The following is a 27,166-nucleotide window of genomic DNA, read 5'->3' on the forward strand; positions in this document are numbered from 1 at the left end:
TAATATTGAAGATATTTTAACATCATCTATAGGTGAGGTTTCAATAAAAAACAATAAAATTTGGACCTGTGAAATTACATTATTGCCCATCATTTTTTTTGTGTGATAGAAAACTAAGTTGTCTTTTCACCCTCTTTTGGTTGACAAAGAAGGTTTCATTAATTAGTAGAGATTCTACTTGGAACCTCCAACATAGAACGTATATCTAACATGCAATCTGTTTGGACATTCGGATCAAATATGAACATGAGAAACTCATTATGTTTTATGAAAACCCTTTGAAAAACCATGCAACCCTTAAGATGTGGTGTTCATTCTAAGTGAAATTACAATTATTAACCACAAGAAGTCAACGCCAATTTCAAGGAACCTTCCGACCAAAATTGCATCAAATTACTTTTCTAAATATCCTAATGTGATCAAGCATTAAGATAATTAGGCAATTTAAAACGGTGATCAATAATTCAAAGCGTGCATGCAATCAATCATAAGCAATTAAATAAAAATTACATATTTATGCTAAGGCTTAAGGCTTCGCCCTAGCAAACAAATTAGTTACGCATATTCATAATTAAAATCATAGAAAATATTATTATTATGAAGAAAAAGAATGAAAACACTTTAAAATAAAAATCTGAAAATCTTTAAGAACCCTAGCCAATTTCTCTCTGTCTCTAAAGTCGCATAAAAGAGAAGATAAATAGACGAGGGCCGGCGGAAAACCTTAAATATCCCCCAAAAACCATCGCACAATCCGTAGAAAACAAAATCTTTTATTCCCACTAGGAAACTAAATAATAATAAAATATCTTAAAAAATAAAGTCCTAATTAAGTTAGGAGAATCTACCAAGTAACTGTCCAACCACATTTTACCCTCAAATATCCTCCAAATCCAGCCCATCATAGCTTGTTTTAAAGATCGGGATGCTTTGAACACATCTCCAGAGGGCCACGAACCCATCAAAGGTCATTTTGGGCTCCAAAAACGCAATTCAAGCCCAAAACGTCACTTTGCCAGTGCACTGCTCCTTTATTCTATCGCCAGAAAATCACCAATTGGTAGAAAAATTCCAAATTTTGACACAATCAAGCCAAGTGACTCACGAACGTCCTCCAACTGGAATTACTCCAAAATTTATCCATTTGATCATGTTTTGCTCCAAAGGAAATCGAAAATCCTATATTGAAAATACAATTCAAAATATCAAAATTCTTCAAAAATAATAATAAAAATATACTAAGAATAGAGATAAATATATAATATAAAATCTACTCATCATACCCCTTCCTCCCTTTCTATTTCCCTCTCTGTAATTTCCCCTGACCGCATCACACAATCCAACCAACTCTCAGTAAGCCTCCGTCACCGATTCCATGGATTTCATGGACTTATCCTCCCTATAAGCCTCCCTCACCGAATCCAACCAATTTCCTTCGATAGCCACACCCACCCCTCCTAAACGTAAACTGACAATAATGCCCATCCAACTTTTATTTTCTGCCTTTAGATCTCAAATTAAAATGGGTAATAAAGTCCTTTTCAGACTAAAACCCACTATTTAACAGCCCAAATGTACACAACCCAAACAAATACACGGCCTAAAGGGCCTAACCCAGACCCCCGGCCCAAAAATATCATTGGAAAAAGAAGAGGCATTTTGGTAAATAAAACGTTACCTTATTCCATTGCTCATTGCCTCTGGAAAAATAAATGCAATTAAAACTCTTCATTTCAAATGGTCTAAACCAAATTGTATCAAGCAGAGGGCAAGAGGTGTAGATTGAAGAACAATGGCACCAAGAGCGAAATTGAATTTGTTGACGGGAGGAAACCAAGTAAGGATAACGCGTCTAAATCTTATTTCGCATCTATTCTGCTCATGATGTTTTTAATGATGATGATCAGCAACTCTGCTACATGCTCTGATTTTTCTGCTTTCATGTAATTAGCGGCTTAGATTTGTGGTAACGATATTGACTAGTTTTGAGAAATGACAGTAATTTTCGCAACAATCCTTTGCAGGCAAAACAAAGACGTTTGCAAGGGTGAGTTGTGTAGGACTGGTGTTTAGCTTTGTTTCATGTCCAAAGGACACTCGAGAATAAATGTTTACTGGTGGATAGTATCTATCCATTTGCAGGAGCAACCCTGCGTTCATTTGTTCTGTTACTGCTGATCATTGTGGCATATCATGCCTATATCGCTGATAAAACGAAAGTAAATAAGAATTCCAAGGGCGACGGGGAAGAGCTTGGAATTTTCGAAATGTGTCTTACAAGGCAGATGTCTTGAATGCTGCTGCTTGAGATGATAGGAGGAAAGAAGAATATTGGTTCAACCACAGAGGACACGACATATGAAATCAACCATCCAAAATGGATTTATAATCTGATAGAGGAAGGAGATGACCAGCGAATCCATATTGAGGAAGAAGAGGATGGTAAGATTCTAAAGCAACTTGCAATTTTAGGGCTCGGATGCATCCAGTGACACTCGATGGATCGTCCTTCCATGAAAACGGTGGTTCGGAGGAGGAGAAAACTTGACGATGCCTCCTAAAATTTTTGAGTTATAAAACCTGACTCTTATCAAATAGCCGGGATCAAATGTCAAGAAAATTCATTCCCAAAGTCATTTCTACGCAAGAGTTGTTTCCATGCTTTTTCACCTGGGTTTTCATTTCAAGTTCAATTTTTTAAGTAAAAATTTATACCACCCGCATCTACAAACGCCCCAAATCACAAATCTTAATTCAACATTAAGAGTTGATAAGACAGTATATAAATCCCAAATCACAAACGCCCCAAATTTGAACAAAACAAAGACGCCAGATATGGAACCCAAAGAACTCATCAGGAAGCCCTGGCTTTCCAGGGTAAGGAATTCTTCAAATCAAAGCAAAAAAATCTAAAGATGGTTACCTGAATTCAATAAAAATTAAAATATAATTACTCTTAAGCATGCTTTTTTTTCAGGAATCAGAAAAACTTGAAAATATCCCAAACAGTTTCTTACACCTCATGTATTCAACAGAGCTTGAATTTCTAGGGGGACAACTTGAAATCATATATGTAAGAGTTGTGTTCCCTCCGGCAGATAAAACTGAGAAAGACAAAGCTTTCCAAAATCCTAATAACTTTACATAGGTTCCAGCATTAACAACATAAAAACTTTTAAAATTGCAATCTAAACTAATGTTTTCTGTCTTCCACTCCCTGTCCGTATTCCCTCTGTCACATAAAAGGCAGAAACACAAAGCTTTCTAAAATTCCAACGACTCCTCTCATTTCTTCCCAAAAAATACAAATCCATATTAATCCAACAATTATCAGTGCATCTCCAAACTGGAAAAAAGCAGAAGGACAGAAAACGTACCCAAAATATAACAGCAGCATCACAGGTGCTTCGAAATAGTCACACCTTACTTTCTAACTCATTCGTATACTTGATTTTCTTTTCCTTCTACCTCAGAGCAAATTGTGTATTAGTTAAAGACCACAAAATCAAAATACTGGAAAGCCACAATTTATAACCCAAGCATATAAGATTAAGAAAAATCAGGCAAAAAATAGCTACACAGACCAAATAAAATCCACAAAACTAAGCCAAATGTAATCTGTAAAGATTTGGCACAACACAGAGACCAATTTCCCCTAGTTGAATTTTGATAAATGCAAAATGATCACAAATAACTCACTCAAAAATACGAAAGCAAAAAAACCTAAAAACAACAAAATCAAAACCTCAAAATCTGAACAAAATGAAGAACAAAAATCGCAAACCACATAAGCAAAATTATTGAAAATAAAAAATCAACATGCATTAAAGCCAACAATAATCGGCAAAAGCAAGGAAATCAATTAGGAAAAAAGGTTTTTATTTCGAAACTCACCAATTTGATCCTCTCAGCAACAACCACTTGGAATCGGCAACGTGGAAACACCAAATTTTGATAATTTAATCTCCAGGGCAGCGACCCAAGGAGCAGAACCAAGCCGCAGAAATTTAACTTCAGCCGGTTTCTATCCTTTGACACACGCGGACAAAGCCAGAATCAGAGAGGCAACACAAATTGAGAGACAGCAGTGGAATGGAAAAAAAATAGAAAGAAAATCAAAACTGCCAATTGAACCCATACAAAACCCATGACATGATGTAATTAAATATTTGACCTCGAAAAAGATTAAAATCTAAGCATAGAAACAAAATACCTAATATTATAAAAACAAAATTCATATACAAAAACCATCCAAAATTCATATGCAAAAACATCTGAGCATCGAAAACCACCAAGAAAAATTTAAAACAACGATACCCAAAAAGTAAACTCACCCAGTAACTGTAGACCTCTGACCCAAAACATTGATTCTGAAATCCAAAAAGAGGAACAAAATTCGTAGCGATTGAGGGATTTTGAACGCAAGAAATTTGTAACAACCAAACTTTTTTCCAGCAACCAAAAACAGGCTCACTGATTTCACACAGATAATTTGGGAGAGAGATGAAAAGATGAGAGAGCAGTTTGAGATAGGTAGAAAATTGATGAGAACGGCGAGAGAAACAAACCAAAAGGAAAAGGAAGTAAAATAAACCCCAAAAAGTACCCAACACGATCACCAACACGTGGCACGGTCAATTCTCACCTTATCCCTGCAACAGGCGAGATAAAAAAAGGCGAAGGACTTTTCGGGCAGCTGAAGACAGCCCACCTAGTTGGGCAAAAATGACATTTAGCTATACAAAGCAATTCAGCAGCACCTAAACCCCAAACAAATCAAGGGCATTTCCACCCTTTTACTATTGCTGAACAGTGCTAAAACTCAACTGAGTTCTAGTATATATAACTAGCTAGTAATGCCCGCACGTTGCTGCGGGATTACAAATTGCATGAATAATTATGTATCATTCTCTTCAAACAGTTTCTCTAATTATGAGTTTTATTAAACAGGAAATAAGACTATTTTCTTGCCATAGAATTAGCATTTTCTATGCATCAAAGCAAGTGGTAATTATTAAAATGAATATGTTAACATATAGCATAAAATCTAATAACCTGAATAATAGTATTTTAATTGACATCAACAATCAGAAACACAATTGTAAATATAAAGTTGGGTGATTTAATGGTTACAAACCATGTAAATCACCTAGACATAGAGAAATAAAAAGTAGATGAAAATTAAGGATTGACTTGAGCTTGGAGTTCACAAAATGCTTTTAAGAGTAGTAAATTTTCTGTTGGATTGAGTTCCTGGTAATGAGATACTCTTCTCTGCACAAACTGCATGAATAAAATTCCAACTTTCAACCACCCCTAATTTAAAATAATTAAGCTAAGCAAATACATAGTATGCACTGCACCATTACAGTAATAACAATTTTCTAATAGCATTACATTTATCAATTACTATGCACAGGAATTTCAAAAATGGATAACTAAACTGTAATTTAAGATCTTTGAAATTGCAATTTTATAAGTCACTAAACCCAAATTACAAATTATGCAGTCAATCTCACAACCCTCCTTATTACACATCGAAAGGTAAAAAAAAATGTAGCGTCTTTGAGATTTGTAAGTGGAAGTACCTCATTGAAAGCCTTTAGGAAGCACTGCAACACCTTTTGGAACCTTTGCCTCATTCCCAGCACCACAAAGCATCATATTTCCTATTATTAATCCACAATGCCTCCTCCAGCTTTGAAACAACAGCTGGGCAAACAAACACAAATCTACATTTATAAATTCAAACTCCCAAATAACTAAATGGCACAAGTCCCAAATTTATATTTTCAACTACCAGATAAAACATAGAGATTTCCTACGTCTAAAATAATTAATCCAAAAAAAAGAGGAGATATTTCAGGAAAATTCAAAGTTAGCACCTTGAGTTAGCTTCTTTGATTCCAGTATCCAAAACTGAGACAGATTGCTCTCCACTTCCTATCATACACATGCAGTTTCTGTTTTTTGATCAGGTGACGCGTAGTCTATTTTTTGAATCACAATTAACATTTATTAACAGAATTTTTAAATCATATATCCAATCTCACAGAGAGATCACAATCAAACAGTTGGTATTTGGTGGTGAAACTTAAAAACCAAAACTGCTCTTTAATGTCCTAGAGAGAACAAAATTGCAGGCAAAAGTAGAATATTGAAACAATATCGTGTGCATATAATGTAATCTTTTTCTTATACCAAAAAATAGTTGGCAAAGGACACATTCAACCTGCAGATATAAGTTCTATTCAAGTTTATACCAAATTCATATAACATTTCCAAGTAAATTAATATAGAATTCGTTTAAAAATAAACAAAAATTTTAGCAAGTTGGGCTAAAATACTGCAATTGCTCAAAGTCGAAAAAGCGGGGAAAAAAGGTAGTCAGCTTAGCATAATATACAAATTTTCAAGCTTTGAATTGCCTTGTTCGCAAATCAGTATTCTGTTATATATACAACCATTGAACTTATTATTTTAATCCAAAGCGGAAAAGTCAGGAAGACATTCACAAAACCAAATCAAATGCACCAAATATCACATCAAAGTATAAACTATATAAATTGACAGATTGAAAGAAACTCAGTAGAGATTAGAAAGAGAAAGAGAGACCGGAGGAAGTGGGAAAGTGAAGAGAGACGTAGTTGTAGAGGTTAACGAAGGAAGCCATTGCCAAGAAATCAAGCTTGAATAATTAACATTTATTGTTACAGATAATTAACTCTAAGGTTTCTCAATATCTGTGATCAAATGCATGTAAATGGTTAAATGAGTAAGCTAGCTTGTTGATTTTTCTTCAGCCACCAGTGCAAAATTCATACGAATTCTCTCATATGCTTTGTAAATCTACCAAGATTGGTAATAACATGCTACTCAGCGAAACATTCATTATTCACCCATTAGTATTTAGCATCTACACTGAGTCACCAACATAAATTGCTCAGTTAGGACTCTGTTATATGCATCATCCATGATCAATGTAATCATATATTTCATAGCTACACTTCCCCATTGACATACACTGACATAGCATCTACTTTTTTGCTGACTTTATTTGCTCAGTTAAGAAATAACCAACATACACAATCTGACAATCATAGCAGCTACACCAATCATCCATAAATGGGCAGAAATACAAATACTATTATATTGGGGTTTGGAACAAATAAACCAATCATCCAATTCAAATGTTGTATGGAACAAATACACCAACCGCTCAATTGGAATGGGGTTTGGTACGAATACATTTTTCCATAATTGGATATTCAATTAATTGGGATTAAAAAAAAGATTACCAAACAAAAGCCAATTTTCTAAAGAAAATTAGTGTTTTATACCTGCCAATTCCAAAGGCCTGTATGAGCCCAAAATTGAGGGATGGTGACATCTCCAATTTCGAGTTGGGGATCTGCATTTCCTGCAATTCCATAGTGTACAACACCCTTCACCTTGAATAGGGTTTGTAGTAATTGATTTGGGATGCCTGCATTGAGCTTTTCACAGGTTTCTACATCAATTTTTTTTCCAGCAGGTTTCTACAGAAAATACTTCCATAATATTGAATGATACGGGAAATAAACCGTTCAGATTTACACTAAAAAATTTAATAATTTGAAAGTCGAATCTAACGGATAATACACTTGTAGTATTGAAGCTGGACACTGTTTCTACATCATTTATTAATACATTATCTATGATATGCACTGACCAAAGAAATTAATCAAAGTAAAACAGATGGTCATCTGCATAATTAAACATACCATGCTCAATCCAGTCATAACAATTATAACCTTTTTGTCTTCCAATCATCCGATTCGAAACCTTCTTCCTGTCAAATTGAGCATGTAGAATTCGGTCCAAAGTTATTTTTCTTTCAATTACAATATTCTATGTATTTATAAATTTCAGAGCAGAATGTGCAAAGGCAAGAAAGCAACAACAACAAAACTCATATATACCATGAGCTATAAAGATAAACATTTTAGCAAATTATACTGATTTCCGCATACTCATTATTCTCCATATACACTCGTGTTTATTTTGGTCATTTGAATTGAATAAAAAAAAAATAGAAATCAAGGGACAAAAATTCAACAAAGGTGCAGAATAAGAAAATAGTGTGAGAATTCAGTTTCTTTTAGGAAATATATGTACATAGCACTCAAAGAACACCCATGTAATTATATAAACTTAATGAATATAAATACATACATACATACATATATATATATATATATAATTTCATGCTTACCAGCAAAATCCAAATAAGGCAGCTTCTGATCAGCCACAAACCTTGTAGACTGAAGTTCTAACCAGAGACCCACTGACCTGTTGGAAGAGTGACAGCCATGCAAACCTTCCCCATTTTTACAGGAAGAATAGCAGAGTGTGACATAACCACTCTGAAAACTATAGTAGCAGGTTTCCAAATCATTGAAGATAATAAATGAATAGCTAGAGACATTGAGAATAGTTTTCTTCATTACTTAAACAGTAGAATGTGTACAGGGCATAAGTGAGGTTTGCTTATATAAATATCCTCATTATAAATATCGCTAAAGCGTGCATATATATTGTGAGGTTTGCCAATATTTCCAACTATTTCCAAGTGTGTGCTGATGTGTTTTTTTAACTTTCAAATATGAAGTTTTTTTAAATTGAGTATAGATGTTAATATTTCTATGATTCAAGTGCCATTTTATTTCTTCACTTGGAAAAAGAACTAAGCCTTTTAAAGTGGCCGTGGTGGAAAGCAGTTGGACACCATTGTATAATTTCTTGACTCACTCCACATTTTGTACCTAAAATTTCCACTTGATTATGTTTTAGCCTCTACCTATTCTCTTCCTTAATTTGGCTTTGCCTAACCAAAGTGTTTTCCCATTTAAGGACGCGTGCCCTATGTTTTTTCCTTCTCCTCTGCATTGTCATCTTGCTAAAATTTATAACATCAAACCATCCGAATCTCAACCCATAATCAGTTTTACCCGCCCACAATAAATCAGAATCCTCAAGCCAACAACTTACATTTGATTCGGGAAGTAAAGTTACTTGTGCAAATACTTCATCAGTGTCTGGTTCAGCCTATAATTCAGCAGAAAGAAACATATTATTCCCTCGCAAAGCCCAATAACTTGAGTACAAAAGAAGCAGCTAAACAATTAAATCCAGAATTCTTAGAATTCTTTATAAGAGCAGCCACCACACTACCTTCAATGATACATTGATAACCCGACAAAGAATCTTCGATGCAAGATTATACACTGGCATCTGCTGATCAGCCAGCTGATTAGTCGAAGCCTCCACCTATTTTTGAAACCAGAAAATCCAATTGACAATTAGTGATAAAACCCAGAAACACAAAACATAATATGCATCAGCTATAAAAACCCAAATAAATAAATAAAACACTCAAATTTCTATGTAAAAGCGAACATATTTTGACCCCAAAACAAAGTTGTCATAGATGGAGGAAGAGAGAAGCAACAGAAAGGGAGAAATACTAACTCAACCCCACCATCTCTCTGCAGCCAACACACTCATTCCCTCAACCCTACCCTCAAATCTTGTACCCAATCAACTCTCTTTCTGTCCCCCTAATCGTGCACCCGCCGTCACCTTCTCTCTGCAACCAACCCCCTCTCCTATCTCCCCCAAATCACACCCCCATTCTCTGCAACCAACCCCCTCTCCTCTCTCCCCCATATCACACCCCCCCACCATGTGAAGGCACTGATACCAGACCACCTCCCTAGAAACCAGCCCTAAAAACCCATACCCATACCTCCCTTACCAGTTCCCTTTCTCAAAGCAAAAAGAGTTTAAATTGACTTTATATATAAATTATACCTTTTTATATTTAAATAATAATGTACATTGTATAATTACAGTTATAGTCCATGAATACAATTAGAGGCCTTTGAATTTCTTTGCAAGAGAATATTTATACGGAAAAGCAACTGCAAATATACAGACGGAGGGAATTTGAGGTTTGTAGTTCACCTACACAACAATTTCTTACTATATAGATACAACTGAGTAGTGAGAGAGCTTTAGATAATACTATTCAAGTCCACAGATAATTATAAACTACATGGCTAATATACAATAACATGTCCAATCTTTAAGCACATTTTCAAAACAGATTTAGAACACTATAAACTCTACTTAGCAGCAGAACATAAACATAAAAATCCAACACAGAGACAAAGCAGCATACCAATTCCCTATCTTGTATGCTCTTTTCAGCTGGATCTTCTTAACTCGTTTCAAAACTTCTCCCATGTGTTCTGTTGCATCCTGCAAATTTGTTAACTCAATTTAATAAGTACACTCTAATTATTTCTTAGCCAAAACTAAGCCGAAAATAGTCAATCCCATAAAAAAGTTGCATCTTTTTCACTGTATTTTTCCAGACTTTAATCACAGAGAATCGGTCCTAATCTGTACATCTGATGCACCAATACATGCATCTGTATTTTCTCCATTTACAGTTTATATCACTTTAGAACCATATAATTTTCTCAGTTTCATTGTGTTCTTAATATTTATGCAATTTTGATTTTTGTTGTAATTGGGGACCTAGGAGAAGATTAAAGTACAGCAGTCTATCACAAATGCCTTGGAAAAAACCTTCATACATTTGAACTGTAACAGTTATGCCTATAGTAATTTTAAGGCAAGCACTGAAGCTACTAAGGCATCAAATTTGGAAGTCTAAACATATGCCTGACTTCAAGCACAGAATGACAGCAGGTTAATCTATAAATTAGCAACTTAACAATACACATATGGGAACAGGTTTGAGAACTGTCTCGATGAGGGCATAGAGGAGACTAAGAAAACGAAGATTATAACGATCATCAAGGGAATGGGCGAGCCGGTTACTGCTCCTTTCTGTCATGTTATTTTACTCACGACGAAGACGAATAAGCTGCAGGGTTTATTAGATTAGCAAATAATATTGCAGTATCAGACTCCACCTAAGGTCAGTGGCTCAAAGACGCATCAGAAAACAGCGTAAGAAGCTTTGAGAAGTACAGATTATAATTTCTTGAAAGGTGAAACAATACCTTGATGGCTAATGCTCTGTCGAAGCTTTGAATGGCACTATCAGCCTCCCCAAAGTTTAACTGTGCTCTACCAAGGGTCACCCAAGCCTGAACATATGATGGCAAGTGAAGTTAGGACAAAAGAAAATCATGACACAACCAAAGGAAATATGAGTGGAAATTGCCTAGTTATGAATCATAACAGCATCAGCCACAATTATCACCGTATGCATAGCAAGTGAAAGTACCCATGAGTTTCAGGGACCATTAAGGAACATGGCTAAACCTTTATCTTCTTTCATCAGCAACACACATAGATCACAACAGAATTTGTCAGAAAGAAAAAAACTAATGGGAGGAGTCAAATTTAAAATGCTAATTGCATCAAAGATTCCACAAAGCATATGAAAATTTCCCCTCCCAATTTTCCTAGAGCAATGAGCACCATCATAACAGGGCACTGGCACATGATAAGGTGATAACCCATTTCAGAAGTAAAAAATTGTCATTGTTTAGGAACAAAAGCAAAATACCAATATGAAAACTTCTTATTTGTTTTAAACCAACATACAAACACAAAGACCAAAATTTTGGGGGAAAAAAGCTTCACAACTTCCATATAGAATCCAGATGGCAGATTCCATATTTGGGTTGTTGTACAAAAGCGACAGTTATGAGATCAATACATAAGCAAGGCAAAGTTTGATAAACACTGAAATCCAAATAACCCAAGGATTTATACTACACTTGAGAATAAGCCTAAGTTTAACTAACCTTCCAACATAATTTCTACACATATACATCCATTCGAGGCCTATTTTGCTTCTTTCCTTCTATATTCATGTTAAAGATTATGCCAAATTTGATTAAAACAGTGGCTTCTTTATTAATAAGTTCGGGGTAATCAAAATTCAGTTTGCAGATAAATCCGGTGTAAGTGAAGATGGTCTTCTTCATATGCAAAAATAATTGGGAACTTGTCTGAATGTGATAAATGATTTGACCGAGGATTGCATTAAGTCTATTCATTTGCAGGAAAATAGGAGATCTGACTTATTAATACTACTGCAAACAGAGCTTGCTTTCTCTCTTCAACAAACTATATCATTTGCCAAGTTGGGTTACGAAATAAAATTATCTTGAAGAGAACAGAGATGGTGATTCCGTCTATTATACTATGTTGGGTGACATTACATCTAACTGAAGAAACCAAAACAAAAGTATAGCAAATTATATGCCTAAAAATGTCAAGCAACCAAGGCCATAATAAAAATGTTTCGCTTTAAGCAGATAATAGTGAAAGGATGAGGATGAACCTGCTGCTATGAATTGCAGATTCGAGGGGATCAAGCTCTGTGTTTCAAAACAACGTTCATATAGCTCACCTGCAAGGATCATCACACAGCCAAAAATTAGACAGATTTGTACCAAGGAATACATAAGGAACCAAGAAATGGGGAAAAAAATCTACCAACAGAGCGATGAGAAGCAAACACCAGGAAATTATCAAGAAGCACAAAAATGAGCACAGTGAAACCAAAAAATTCGAAATATGGTTTTAACAATTTAAAAATGCACCCCTCTGTCACTCTCCTCACTGACCCTGCGCACTAACCCATTAATTAACCCCAAAAAAATGCACACAGCCATGCTTTCTCCTCCCTCTGTCAATCTTTATCTCCCTATCCATCTCTCTCTATAAAATCACAAATCCCCCAAAACCGGGCCTAACATACTAAACAATTAGAAAATCTAAGCCACCATTAAAGAAAACAATTTAAAAAAGGAACTTGTCTTTGGATTTGAGGCATGCAGCGCAAGATCCGGCACACCCCAACCTCAGTAGGGTTTGTTGATGACCCCTACCCCTTCTCCCTGAAATCCCGACGACCAATACGGTCTTCTCTGACCATACCGACCCTCCCATCTGCAGCAACAGTGCCGAGACCCCCTACCCCTCCCCCTCGCTCTCCTTCCATCGCCATCTCTCTCTCTCTCTCTCTCTCTCTCTCTCTCTCTCTCGCAGACCCTCCCCGAAACCCTAATTGAACGACAGCAAATGATACCTACCCGGTGACCCCCTATCTTGCCCAAAATCGAGAGGACAAAATTACCCTTCGTAATAGACCATCCCCACCATTGGATTGTAATCTTAGATGGGCAAAAATGTAGTTAAATATTTTGGGCCTCACTGAGGGCCGGGCTTCCCAGCCATAACCAACACATTTGAGCCTCGCTGAGTGCCGGGCTTCCCAGCCATAACCAACACATTTGGGCCTCGCTGAGTGCCGGGCTTCCCAGCCATAACCAACACATTTGGGCCTCGCTGAGTGCCGGGCTGCTGACCCAAAACCAACAGAAAAATCAATGGCATGGTTGTAATTAATCTGAAATTCGGATTGAAACACCATCCATTTCCACAGTGCCAATTCCATACCTTTCTTGAGACTAAAGTAAGAATGTATATGTATACGCACCAACACAAGTCATTCTTAGATGAATCCAAGCCAAACAATTACAGACGACAATTATTCACCAAATCACTTTAAAGCAAGAATTTAATTAATAATACATTACTGCACTTCCTTAACCATTTGATTATCACCTAGCTGACAATGAACATGTTAGCTCCACGTTAGAACATATTGGGTTCAATTCATTGTCTTGAATATCACCCACAGTCACAGGCGTCTCTTGTGGGCATAAAGAAGGCCTGAGAGGCATTTGCAGACATTCAACATCTCCTCCAAGCATTTCGACAACTTTGGACATCGAAGGGCGATCACTTGGCTTCATTTGAATACACCACAAGGCGGTTATAACCATCTTTCTTATTACTTTCTTTTCCTCCTCTGTAACATTGTCCATTTCCAAGTCATTTCCCACAATGTACTGATCGTATACCCACATTGGGAAGTAGATTTGGCTTGAATGCTCTACCGTTGCATTCAAATTCTTCCTTCTGCTTGCCATTTCCATCAACAACATTCCAAAACTATAGACATCGGCCTTGTACGAGACACCTCCAATATTTTTGTAGAACAACTCAGGAGCAATATAGCCCATTATACCCCGTGCTGCCGTCAAAGAGACAATGCTAGTATCTACCGGATACAATTTTGCAAGCCCAAAGTCAGAAACCTTTGCTATAAAGTTCTCATCAAGAAGGATGTTATGAGGCTTGATGTCGAAATGTAGAATTTGCATTTCGCAACCTTGATGTAGATATTCAATCCCTTGCGCCACTCCAAGAGAAATCTCATACATAGTCTTGATAGTTAAGGGAAGACTTCCTTCTTTGGAATAAATGTATTTATCAAGGGAGCCATTAGGCATGAAGTCATATACTAGAGCGCGCTTTGATCCCTCGACACAGTATCCAACAAGTCGCACCACATTAGCATGGTGAATCCTTCCGATCGTAGCTATTTCGCTAATAAAATCTTGGCCATTAGCTTTGGGCTTGCCCAAGACTTTAACTGCTACAAAACGGCCACTGCGTAGCTTTCCTTTAAATACAGAGCCAAAGCCACCTTCGCCCAACTTGTCCTTGAACCTGCGAGTCATTTTCTTGATGTCCGAGTAAGAGTACCTTATAGGCATGAAGTTGTTATTGCATTGCAGAAAATCTTCTATTGTGCTATACATTGATAAATGTCTTCTGCGCCATGTGTAGATTAAAAATGCAGTCACAACTAGACCTCCAAAAACAAATCTGGCTAGGAAAAATAACCCTGCATGCATTGACATTAATATGTTAGATCCATTGCGTACTACTTTTTCTTCCCTTTTTATCCAAATTACTTTGTCTTTGATGTGATTAAAGAGAGAGAATGGGAAATCTACTTATGACGATAATACAATCTTGTCTTAGTCCTTACCGATGCATATGAGTATAAACAATCCACGCACTGCAAAAAAATTAATCGACTATGAGTTTGAAAAGTGCATAAAGTGAAAAAATAAATAAAAAAATTAAATCTAAGGATGCCTTTATTGACACCCAAATTTTAGTTAGTTTCACTTAACTAAAAAATTTTGTCATCAAACTTTTTAATTTGCCGTCGAAATTAAGTTCACCCAACCCACCAAGCAGCAAGCAGCACCCACCAAAAAAAGGAACAACACACACCCACCATTCACCAATAGAAAGAGAACGAACACACAAACCCACACGGAGCCGGCATCGACGCTGTCGATGAGGGAGGGACCGGAGGATGGTGTAGTTTTGTCGGGCGCGCGGCAGTTGTCTGTTCTTTTTCTCTTTCCTTTGGTTGGTGGAGGCTGGTGTAGATTTGGGCAAACTTAAAAATGAGGGGAAACTATGAAGTTTGACCAAATGTTTTAATTAGGTGAACTTAACTAAAATTTGGGTGCCGATAAAGATACCCAAAATCAAAAGACTTGTGCGTTTGGACTAATTAAATGAAGCTCTTACCGGTTTCGTTGTTCTCGGTGCGTAACAATGGACGCAACTTGCCAGCTGTAATAGATACATACCACGAAAAAGTGAGCAAAGACAAACACTAGGTTTAAGAAGTACAGATAGAGCACACAAAAATAAAAGAAGCTTTTGGGGAGAAAATTCTTACGCAAATGGCTATCTTCATGACCTACAGTGAAAAATGGAACGAAGAATACACGACATTAGCAATAGCTCACCTAGTCTTCAGAATTTGAAAAATCAAGTTTGTCGATCGAAAACTTGTAAATAAAACAAAAAGAGGACCCCTTACCGATTTGTTGCCATAGATATCGAAAGAAACCTACAGGAACAAAGAAAGAACAAGATCACATGCATTACCATAACAAGTGTGAGGTGTATAAATCGTTAGAAAAAAAAAAAAATTTAAATTCAAGTGCTGTCAATAAATTGATAATATGTACATGTGTGTATATATATTATACAGGGGAGAAGGGGGGATTTGGTACGATGAAAAAGTTTCCTACGGATACGGGTAATTGTTTTTTGATCAAGAAACTCTTAAGTTAAGTTCTTGAATTCTTATTCAGCTACCAAGTCTAACTTATGCATTGGAGATCCCTTGATTCACACCACACCGGTATATGCATGATTATGTCTAATATGTCATTTTTATATGATTAACTGCAGAAGAAGAAATTTAACAGAGCAAAGCATGACCCGAAGAGAGAATTGCTAAAGTTGTTAAGGTTTCCTAGCTGTTAGGGTTAGGCCTCCTAGTTTTTAGGATTTGTTTTAAGTAATGGTAAATAATCCCTATTCTTGAGGGACAAGTTTGTTGCACCATATGTTTAAAACTTAGTCATATACCACAATCTTAGGGTTGTAAGTCGTGGGTTGTTTTTTCCCTTTCAGTTTGTTTGCAAAGCTATTATATAACTGCTACAACGTTTTGAATTCAATAAGAAAGTTCTTCCAGCATTTGTGTTATCAAGCTTTTGTTTTGTAAGTTCTTTGTCAGAGCCTCATTAATGGGCCTGACCAAAAGTCTAAAACATGAGTGTGAGTAAGCTTCGACATGGCAACTGAGAACAGTTTTGTGCAGCCTACTATTCTAAGGTTTGATGAGCACTACGATCACTGGAGCATTCTTATGGAGAACTTCCTGCGGTCTAAGGAGCATTGGAGCTTGGTGAAAATTGGGATTCTTGAGGTGAACATAAGAAAACAATTGACGATAAAAAACTGAAGGATTTGAAGGTGAAGAACTATCTGTTCCAAGCCATTGATCAATCAATTTTGGAGACAATCTTGAAGAAGGATACTGCAAATGATATTTGGGATTCTTTGAAGCAAAAGTATCAAGGCACAGCACAAGTCAAACGTGCACAGTTGCAGTTCTTCGCAAAGAGTTTGAGATGCTTCACATGAAGGTTGGAGAATCGATGAATGAGTACTTTGGAAGAACTCTCACCTTCAGATAAAGATATAGACATTTGAGGCTCAGATAAGGCAAAATGTTCAATGAATGGGACATGCCCCCATTCTAGCCCGACAAAACACGGGAAAGGTAGTTACTCCAAGGCACCAGAATCTATTACGCCCATAGGATCAACTAGAGAAGAATCAATGTGAGGAATGTCAGTGGCAGGATCCCTCTTTTTCTTCGTATACCCATTAGATTATGAGGAAAACTCACTATGCTCCAATAAAGCGAGCATTGACTGCAAGTGAAAAAGGCACCGACAAATTATCATCTCGTATCTCTTTCGGCAGACTAACGGTATCCCACCGATCACGGTGATCCTGACCAGTATAACCATCAAAGTAACCCTGATTATATTTAAGAACGATGTATTCCTGGTATTGTTGCCGAAGCGCTGCAACTTCCTATTCGTTTTGCAGAGAAAACTCTGCTTGGATTTATACTATAAGGCATACTTCTTCCCGAGCTGCGTCCAAGTTTGTTGGAGAATAGACATGTCTGCATCCCACGAACTCCCCTCTGATGCCAATGCCTTGTCTGCCTTCTCCAAACACATCTTCAAGGTCTCTCTCTCGGTATTCCAAATCCGCTTTGCGTCCAGCACACTTCAAGCCTAACATTTATTTCCTACAAATCCTGTCAAGCATTGATCTTACTGCCCAGTTCTCTCATATAAGCAGCTACGAGTTTGAATCAAGATCACAAGGATGGATCTGGTGCGGGACAATCAGGGTACTTAGAATTAGAAAGGTCTAGGCCACATTGTCATTATTGTCCCACCAAACCGACATCCATTAAGAAGATGACTATAACCTATGAGAAAAGCTTCTTCCTCACTTTTGTTACAAACCATCACCACAGAAGGTTCAGGCATATCGAGAACGACAGATTGGATAGTTGGGGTTAGAAGGGCTGGTGGCCATTAAATTTGATCGAGTATGGGAAGGTTAACAATGACAGATGGAGAGTTGGAGCACTTTCTAAATAAGATTTGGAAATTTGAAGAAAAGCGAAAATGGTGATGCGGAAGATATTTAAAATATGGGATTTTGAATCGTCCTACCATTGAATACGGATTGGTTCACCTCGAGATCAACCGACCCGATTGTTACCAAAAAAGATTTCAAGTTTTTCGTATGCACACGATAGATGCGACACATCATCAAAACTAGGCCAGAAGCATGGAGTTCAAGGCGACTTATTTAGGATTACAGACGCCGCTGTTTTAGATGTAAAGGTTATATCATTTACAAAGAATTTGAAGACTAAACGGTACATATTTCAGCTTACTCTAAAAGGCATGATCTTTGGTAACAATCCATCCTCAAGAGGAACAAATTGCCTGTGAAATCCCGTGTCTTGGATTTCACTGTTATAGTCTATGTATCTGCATTATTAAGATTTTATATTATTTTTTGAGAATTTATATTAATTTATTTGAATTTAGATTTTAATTAAACTAGTTACGAAGTTTGAAGTTTGGAAATTAATTTTCTAAAATCCGTAGACCTTTCGAGGTCACAATTTATATTTTTGAATAGAGCTCGATCACACGAACGTGTAAGTGCAAATCGTTCGTGAAATAGAGTTATAATGAAAGAGTTATTAACGTTTAAATTTAGGGACATGCTTGTAATTTGGTTCTCATTTAGAAGGGTAAGGAGAAGGGTAAGGAGAGAGATGAACGGAGGAAAAGAAAAGAAAATAAGGAAAGGGGAGAGGGCTCAGCGAATGAGAGGAAGGGAGAAAGGAAAGGGATCAATGAGAAGAAAGAGTAAGCTGAGAAATGAGAGGGGGGAGAAGCACCCAACATGACCCCCCTTCCTTGTGACCCGATAAACCGGCGGTGACCCGGTTTGATTCTGACCAATTTCCACCATTTTTCAATCAGAATTCACCCATCCACCACCTGTAACCTACTCCATGACCCCTCATTTTCCATCACCCAAATTCGAGGGCTTTGAGGTCCAAAATTCGTGACGGAAGACGCTAGGTTCGCGGGAAGGCTCGACGGCGATCTTGCCGTTCCGGCGAGTTGCACCACCCACCACCACCCTTAATCAACTCCCCTTAGACCCAGGAACAAGACCTAACCAGTTGTAGGGACATCGGAACACTGAGGAACTATCTAGGGTTTCCAACGGGATTGAGTGAAATTGGGGCCTTTCCCTGCCAAATTGGCCTTGGTCACAGGTATGAAACTTGCTCCACTCATTGAGATCTACATTTCTGTTAAATTTGGTAATTTTTGGAGTTAGTCTGAAAATTGGGTTTCCGTTTGCCAGAAACCGCCACTTATGGTGGTGCGTGGCTAGTGAGCCGACGATGACTTTCTAAGTTCAAATAGATGTCCTGATTTTGTATTTGATATTCGTATGACGTGGTTTGATCGTTTGAACCTAATTTTACTATGATGCATTACTTGCTCAAAACATGAATCAACGATCCGACCATTGGATCGTCACCAAACTTTAATACGTTATAATACGTAATATTTGAGGATGTTAGGAAATGACAGATCTTCCCAAATTGGATTTCTAAGTTAGTTAAAAAAAATTGTTAACCGCTACCTAATTCTTGCAATTGGCGGATATCCGACCGTCGAATCATGATGAGAATTTAGTATGTCGTTCTATGAGCATATGAAGACCTTAGGAAGTTACGGATTTGAAATTCGATGTTTAGATCTTCCAGATCACATTACATAAGGTTGTGGACCCTACTGTTGACCGAGAGTTGACTTTGCCTCTCATACAGATAGTTAGGGGCAATTGTGGGACCATGATTTTTCAGGGCTGGAGTAAGGCTAATCTGAATACTGTCACCTCTGAAGTCCGGTCATGGACTTTATCAGATGGAGCATGGTGCCACCATTACTCTACTCCGGGGTAATAAGCCCAATCTTAGTGACCTAGCTGGATGGCCGTGCTTATTTCATAAGACATGCGAATTGATCTGGATATGGACACAATCAGGTCCTATAAGTCTTGGAGTCTCTACAATCTAAGGATTGGCGTGCGTCACAAATAATTACACTCCTAAGAGGACGCAATATCTACTTACTAGATATCCTCTAGGATTCTCCCGGTTTAGAACAAAGATTCTATCCTGAAAATGTCTCTCTCCCCATGGTATAAATACACCCTCTAAAGTTTCATTTATGATAACGCAATCTATACACTTAAACTCTTCTACCCACTGCTTGAGTCTAAATCATTCACTAACTTAACCGTCGAAGGCCTCACCCCCGGTCTAAGGTTTGATTACGGTTGTTTTACTGTTTTGCAAGTTTCTAAGGTTACTCGGATTTGTGCTCAACCAGCACTCACGGAGGTGTGCAGATTTGGTTCCAACACACCTCATTACTATTGTTGAGAATGAATATTACATTGATGAAAGGATGACCTTGCATATGCTTTTTAAGTAGTTGGGCTACTCCCCATATTGCCAATTAGTTTTATATATGGTGAAACCTCAACTTCTTCATGCTATTAAAGCAAGTTGTCCTATGTGTGAAACCCAATAATCTCACTTGTTCCACGTCACCCAAGTTGTGTTGTACACGTGTTAGGCTTGAAAATTTGTCACAAATAAGGGGCGTGTTGAAAATGAATCCCAAATTGATAAGATGACGGAACTTGCATGTGCTTATAATGAGTTGGGCTACTCCTCATATTACCAAGGATTTCAATTGCACGGTTTAAATGAACAGTGTTTTTGGGTGGATTTCAACTTATTTACAAATCTGCCACAGGCGCTAATCTTGATGCACACGTGTTGATAATTGTGGGAAGGAAAGAAGGATGGTAAGCCGGCCTTTTCCATATCCTTCTCAAACCCTCTTTTGCCTCCTCCATTTCGCAGACCCCGCGAGAACGACGCAGACGGTCTCGCCTCCGTCCTATCCCTCCTCTCGCCGCCGTCTCCCTTCTCTCGCCTCCGTCGTCTTACTCCTCCTTTCTCACCGTCGCCTCCGTCCTATCCCTCCTCTCGCCGCCGTCTCCCTTCTCTCGCCTCCGTCGTCTTACTCCTCCTTTCTCTGTCTATGGAATCGATCGATCTATTCGAAGAGGATCGACATTTCTGAAATGGTGTTTAGATAGGTAGGGGTTGTGCGTGGTGCGGTCATGCTGATGATCGTGGAAGCCATCGATTCTTCTTCTACGACATAGCATCGACTCTGCTTCCATCTCCATTTTCTCTCCTCGCCTTCACTCTCAGAAATCACCAACCACAGCACTGTGTTGCTCAAAAACCACCAAGCCGTTAGAAATCTCTTCGATTCTCTCCCAGAAACTACGAAGCACAACGACCTCTTGCTGAAAAACCGTGAATTTGGTCCCAATTCAAAGGAAATTTTAAGCCCAGAAAAGCCTTGGTTTCCTGGTGAGTTCTCCGGTCGATTTGGGGTAGGTAATTTTGTGATTTGCAGTTTATTTTGGGAAATGATTGATGGGTTTGCAGTTCATTTTACGATTTCTAGAGTATTTGCAGTTTATTTTGGGGGTTTACACTAGAATTGAGGAAGCACATATGAACGCAAAGCTAGAGTGTCTGCAGTTTAGGTCCCCCCCGCGGCGGCCCTCATTTTAGAGGTTTTTCTACTGTTTAGTTTTTGAATTTTGTCTAATTTTTGTGGTCTGCTTTATATATTGTTCTCTTTGGAAGCTTCTTTCCAGCCTTCACCTTCTTCTTGCCTGGTGCCTTCTCATTGAGTATTGGAGGAGCATTAAAACATAGGTGTGTGTGTGTTTTGTCGACGTAAGAGATGAACGACATAAAAACATCTGTCTTTGTATGTTTTTGTGCTTTTTCTAACCCATCAATTTCTTTTGAATCAACCAAATAGTCCCAAATTGCAACTTATGTTTGTGCGCGTGCACACCTCCGCATGGTGTTAATGTCTGTGGGCCATCTATGTATATGTAGACATATCTATGTGTGTGTGTGGAACGCAACATATCAGATTTTGGTTATACTGTGCATATTTTTATTGTCTGTTATTATCTGCGCTATCACTATGCCATTTCTATGCAGGCTCTGAAAGTTATTCATGAGCTTTATAAGCACTTTCCATAATTTAAACAGTCTGTTTTGGGTTCTTTTTCATTAGGTCATTAGCTACTGATTAATGGAGAAACGAGGACCATGCCACTGATTTGGGTTCTTTTCTAATTTTCTGATTTTGGGGTTTTGCAGGGAGTACTGATGTACTGATTTTCTGGGATTTTTTTTGTCCTTGCAGGATTTTTGGTCTTTGAAGTGGGTATGTGTTGTTTTTAACATTTCAGTTCTAGCGTGTTCCGTTCTTCGTTGCTTCGTGATTCTCATTTTTCAGTGTTGGGTGATGGAAATTTGTTAAAGTAGCTCTAGTTTTTGAGAAAGTTGGCATTTTTAGTTTTATTTTCTGTTTAATCCCAAATGTAAGACTGGAAAATAATTGAAATGATGGTTTTTTAAAAACTCATCATAATTTTTTGTTCTGGGATTTAAAAGCATCTCTTCCGGATTGGTTACAAGGGTTATGCTCTCTTCAATTGGTTCACCTAATTTTGATTAGTTTTAAGTTTTGTCCTATAAGTTTTGTCTTTTAAGTTTTGTCCTTTAAGTTTTGTCTTTAAGTTTTGTCTTCTGTGCTGTAATGAGAGATTTCTGTTGGCCTTTCGGATTTCGGCATGGGATAGTTCACTTATTTGTCTGATTAGATTGCGTATGCCTTCGATTCTTTATTTAATTGTTCTGTTTGCATTCGGGTGCGATGATCTAAATTTCATATGTTTGGAATTATTCACTTCAAACCAATTTGTTACATTCAGGTTTCCACCCCACATTTCACAAGTTCAAATTCCAGAGAAGTCGGTTCTGCAGATTGCGTCTGCAATTAGATCAGAGATCAACCGCTCTTTTGTTATCCTGAGGAAGATTGCTTTTGGGAATGATCTGAAGCAGTTCCTCTCTGTATGTTTACTCTGTGTATGTTTATTCCCATGTAGCTCTGTCTTTTCTAATTAATGGTGTTGATATTACTCTGTAATTCATGATGATGATTTAATTGTTTCTTGATTTGTAATTGTTTGTAAATAATGTGGCATATATGAATTGCAATCTGTGTTTGTATGAAAGGGATGGCATATTATGTTGCTGACTTAGTTGTTTATGTTTTTCATATTTGCGAATGGTGTTATGATTGATTAGGTGATTGCTGACCTATGACTTTGTTTGGAGCTCAAATTTTGTGAGCATTACATTGGATTGTATTGCACTTGGTTTGATGTTGTTTTGGTTGACAATGCAGGGATATGAGAAACAAAGAGGATGACACTTATAACTGCCCCTCCCCATCCGCCGTCTTCAAATTTGGATCACACTTAGATATGGTTAGTATAAATAATTGGACAAAAGAGCCAAACAAACCCTTTTCTCTCAAATGGAGGCGATGATGTGGTCGACGGCCACCAGCCCCAACTCAAGAGTTTGGCCTTCATAAAATTGGATTATAGTATAATTTTATTTTGATTCATTTCTTTTTTTCCTTTATATAAGTGCAGGTGTTGTGATGTTTTGAATGAAGGGTGATGAAAGGTGGTTGACACACTTCCTCCTTCCTTAGAGCAAGTGGAGATGATGGTTTGTATAAAAAGAAAAACTTGCTAGGTACTTCAATTTTCTATTTTATTAATTATTGTTTGGTTTTTCAAATGTTGTATTCATAGAGAGAGACCAATTATGTCTTTGAGAAACAAGTTTCTTTGTCTACATTGCGAGAATTTGCAGTTTGCAACTTTCATTGGTTATTATATTTGATTGAGTTAAACTTGGATTTCTGGATTTTGACTTTTTTGTTTGTTTCTTTGTTGCAAAGTTGGCTTCATTTCCTTCCAGTAACTCTCTAAATAGGTCCAGGAACTCACTAATTAGGTAGTCAAGAAGAATTCAGTGTTGCCGTCATTTTTTGCCTGCTGTTTCCTCTCTTACTGGATGCACTCTCATCGCTTCTCTCGCTTACCACTTTTCTCTCACTCACCGCTTCATCTCTTCTGTTGCTTACAAGGTCGCGTCATATATTTTTTAATTTTGTGTGGTTTAATTGATTGAATATTTGAAAAAGAGATAAAATTTTTAATTTACAATTACTGATACGATGTTTGTTTTGAAAATCATTAGGTGAATGGAGAGATTTACAACCATGAAGAGCTGAGGAGCCGTTTGCCAAATCAGATTTATAAGGTCTGATCAATTATAAATGAAATGAACTTTCATTCCGAATGGCCTTCTTTATTGTTTTTCTTAACGGGCTAGCTGAACATGAGGTGGATGCTGACTTTATCAAATATGAGAATGTTTTAGGATTTTATTCTTATTTTTTGCCTGTTTGATTACTTTGCTTTTCGTAATCTGTTTTGTTTATCGTCAATTGGATGAGACAACATATTTTTGTAACCAGTTTGTACTTTTACCATCTCGGTTTTGATGGAATTGGTGCTTTCAGTAATGGGTTCTGAGGGACTTGGAGTTTTTGAGTAATGGGTTTTTTTAACAGCTATAGTATCATTTGTGAATCATTTATTAATAAGATATTATATAGGGAATTGCTGTTCGCACTCTAAAAATCTCATTCTACACTCGCGATAAGTGTATTTTTCTTTCTAATTATAAAAAATTTGGAATGCAAAATGAGATTTTTGGAGTGCCAATAACAATTCCCTATTATATATACCTCTACTAGGAAGGCAACTGTATGTCTTCATCCTGTTAAATTGTATATGGCTCTTGATGTCGGCTGAATTGAATCTAAATGAAAACCAAGCTGTTGATCTTACCAGCCCATATCACTTATCTCTTGCTTATTTAAATTATTTGAAGATGCGTATGTTGATTGGTGATTTTGTTGGATTCACTCAGCTCAAATATATGTTATATGAATCGCTACATTTGAGAATGTGATTATGTTCCTACCACCATTTTGCCCACTTTCTATGGAAATTATTCATGCTTCTTGTGAATGATACATTCACCTCCTGCAACGAAGTGCGGGTACCTTTTCTAATTTAAGTTAAATCATATTGAGTCATCAATAATCACAAACTCTTCATTTATGTGAGTCAAACATGAGACCACCTACCTACTAGTTTAGTGGAATACCACAAGTGGCATGTTGATACCATTAAATCTCATTTTCCATATAATGGATTGCAGAATTAGGATATACCTAAACTAATTTAGTTAGTGATTGAACCAGAACAATTAAGCAGGGCTTTATTCTTGCTTGAATGTTTGTTATATGTTCATAGTTTGACAAGGCAATTATATTTCCGACTACAAAAGTTATTAATTTAGTCGAGAATTGACGCACCTGAAATGGTGTGAGGAAAACATGTAGACACATCTTTCGCAGTCCATCCTGGGCATCTGCTTTCTGTATAAGGCCGCTCGAAATAAAGCTCAAAGCCATACATGAGGGCATTGTGTATGTCTTTATAAGACAAGTTGCTGTAGTCCTCAACGTAGCCGGCAGCCCAACTCATTTCTACAGTGCTGGTCCACTCTACACTGCAACCCTCATCCAAATCCCATGCGTAGAAGTAATTGAATTTGCCCCAGGTGACATAGCTGTACGTTTTTGGTTGACTCGAAGAAGAAGAACTTGTATTATTCAAGCATGGAGCAGTGTCCACGTATAGAGAAGACTTCGATGGATTCAAACACTTCAAGTAATAGTAATATATATAAGCTGAACGCTTTGGGGCTAGCCAATATAGAGAAATGGTGTCATAGGTGACCGGAATATTTTGAGACATGGAAGAGCAGTTGTTGCTCTGAAGGCCAAAATCTAGGAGTCGAATTGTTTTGTTATTGTAGTTGATTGCCTGGACATGGTATTTTCCGGTAGGTAGGTCTAGTACTGTAATGTTGCTATCACAGTACAGAGTATACGATACGTTGCCGCAGTGCTTCGGATCATCGGTCAGTCGAAAAGGATGGCTTATGTTGTGGATATGGCCGCAGGATGAAGTGCAGGACTTGGCACTAGTGTTGTCCTTAGCGTTACAAGTTTCACTGCAAAAGCAAAGAAGAAGAAAGGCTAAACTTAAGGTGAAGGACCTGGTTCCACTAATTTCCATTGCAGAGAGAGAGAGAGAGAGAGAGAGAGAGATGGGGAGAGAGAGGGTACTATAGCTTAAACACCAAGTAGTTATATAATATAGGAGGGGTTAAAGCACCTTGCGTAAAGTTGCAGTAAGCCCGTCAAATATCCTAGGGAAAAGTCGGTCTATGGTGTCCTAGAGAAAAGTCGGGCATGGTGTTTGACACAGTCAGTCAACGGCAAAGACAGACTTGTGTAATAATAATGCTCTCTCTCTCTCGTATGTCTCATTCAATAATGGAGACACTTTAATTGGAAAAAATAAAAAATAAGTGTTTCCTTGAAATTCTTATTTTATAAAGAAAAGCACCTAATATTAATCATTCAAATTCACATTCAATACTACAATCTAGTGGTATTCCTTTTTATTTGTAAGTAAGAGTTTTTAGATTCAACAAATTTGAACCACACTATTACTAACTCATTATGAGACACCATTTACCCCTTAGTATCCATTTGCTCATAAAAATTTTTTTTAAAAAAAAACCCAAATTTAAAATAAACTGCCATGTAAACAAATATATAACCAACCATGACAACATATTTACAACTTTCCCAAGATGCTATTACTCACACTAGTTATGATAAACAATTAAACCCATATGGTATTTTAACCTTTCTTGTATCATAAATATTAGTAACATATATAAATTAATTTACCCATATTCAAAAATTTAATAGCCATATTTCGTATGAAATAAATTCCTTCATACAATAATTATTTTTTTAATAAAAAAAATATTGTTTGAATCATGTAAATACATGCATATAAATTAATTGACCTACTGATATAAAATATTATACTAATTTACCTACGTTTAAATTAATTTACCAAATAAAAAAAATTAGTAATATTAAATAAGGATAATTTTAAGGATTAGTTTGGTATTGATGTGTTTTGAAAAAATATCACTTTTGTTATACTGTGAGAATAAGCAGCTGTGAAATAAAACTGTAGAGTGTTTAGTAATTTTTTTTTTTTTAAAAAAAGTGTTTTTAATAAAAAAAAAACAGTGTTATAGTGTTGGTGAATTTTTATGTAAAACAGTTATGACTAT

General features: G+C 36.9%; 1 protein-coding gene and 2 long non-coding RNA genes across 35 annotated transcripts; 1 reads left to right on the forward strand and 2 right to left on the reverse strand.

The window, feature by feature from the left end:
• Positions 1-757: 757 nt before the first annotated feature.
• On the reverse strand, positions 758-12,977 carry LOC103928630. Of its 24 annotated transcripts, none has more exons than XR_007253958.1 (15): positions 12,526-12,977; positions 12,371-12,439; positions 11,076-11,162; positions 10,223-10,302; positions 9,214-9,309; positions 9,031-9,087; positions 8,332-8,359; positions 7,764-7,831; positions 7,341-7,496; positions 5,886-5,943; positions 5,589-5,712; positions 4,335-5,283; positions 3,895-4,024; positions 3,378-3,464; positions 758-3,232 (listed from the first exon to the last, which is right to left on the reverse strand). It is a non-coding gene; the product is annotated as an uncharacterized LOC103928630 (long non-coding RNA). The 24 variants fall into 24 exon arrangements; XR_007253947.1 differs by having other exon boundaries at positions 8,255-8,359; XR_007253952.1 differs by having other exon boundaries at positions 8,332-8,412.
• Positions 12,978-13,569: 592 nt separating this feature from the next.
• On the reverse strand, positions 13,570-26,155 carry LOC125471861 (rust resistance kinase Lr10-like). The gene is made up of 6 exons (XM_048572740.1): positions 25,317-26,155; positions 15,791-15,820; positions 15,647-15,667; positions 15,493-15,537; positions 14,936-14,965; positions 13,570-14,788 (listed from the first exon to the last, which is right to left on the reverse strand). Exons 1-6 carry the CDS (start codon positions 26,083-26,085, stop codon positions 13,656-13,658), a joined length of 2,028 nt encoding a protein of 675 aa, XP_048428697.1. The 5' UTR covers positions 26,086-26,155; the 3' UTR covers positions 13,570-13,655.
• LOC125471868 lies at positions 18,452-24,487 on the forward strand. 10 transcript variants are annotated; one of them, XR_007253967.1, is made up of 8 exons: positions 18,452-21,372; positions 21,458-21,558; positions 22,163-22,229; positions 22,780-22,936; positions 23,259-23,340; positions 23,512-23,617; positions 23,826-24,014; positions 24,128-24,487. It is a non-coding gene; the product is annotated as an uncharacterized LOC125471868 (long non-coding RNA). The 10 variants fall into 10 exon arrangements; XR_007253965.1 differs by having other exon boundaries at positions 18,454-21,349; XR_007253971.1 differs by lacking the exon at positions 21,458-21,558 and having other exon boundaries at positions 18,460-21,349; positions 23,861-24,014.
• Positions 26,156-27,166: the final 1,011 nt, after the last annotated feature.

This window comes from the organism of the source record quoted next, unplaced genomic scaffold, assembly GCF_019419815.1.
Source record: "Pyrus x bretschneideri cultivar Hongxiangsu unplaced genomic scaffold, Pyrus_bretschneideri_v1 Contig62, whole genome shotgun sequence".
Classification (NCBI taxonomy): domain Eukaryota; kingdom Viridiplantae; phylum Streptophyta; class Magnoliopsida; order Rosales; family Rosaceae; genus Pyrus; species Pyrus x bretschneideri.

Bases quoted from the DNA above. Each gene is read 5' to 3' on its own strand.
- LOC125471861 (XM_048572740.1), bottom strand. From the start codon at position 26,085: ATGGAAATTAGTGGAACCAGGTCCTTCACCTTAAGTTTAGCCTTTCTT. The intron at 15,821-25,316 runs GTGCGTCAATTC...TTGTTCCTGTAG, and splicing joins TTTTCCTCACACCATTTCAG to GTTTCTTTCGATATCTATGG. The intron at 15,668-15,790 runs GTAAGGGGTCCT...TTTTCACTGTAG, and splicing joins ATATCTATGGCAACAAATCG to GTCATGAAGATAGCCATTTG.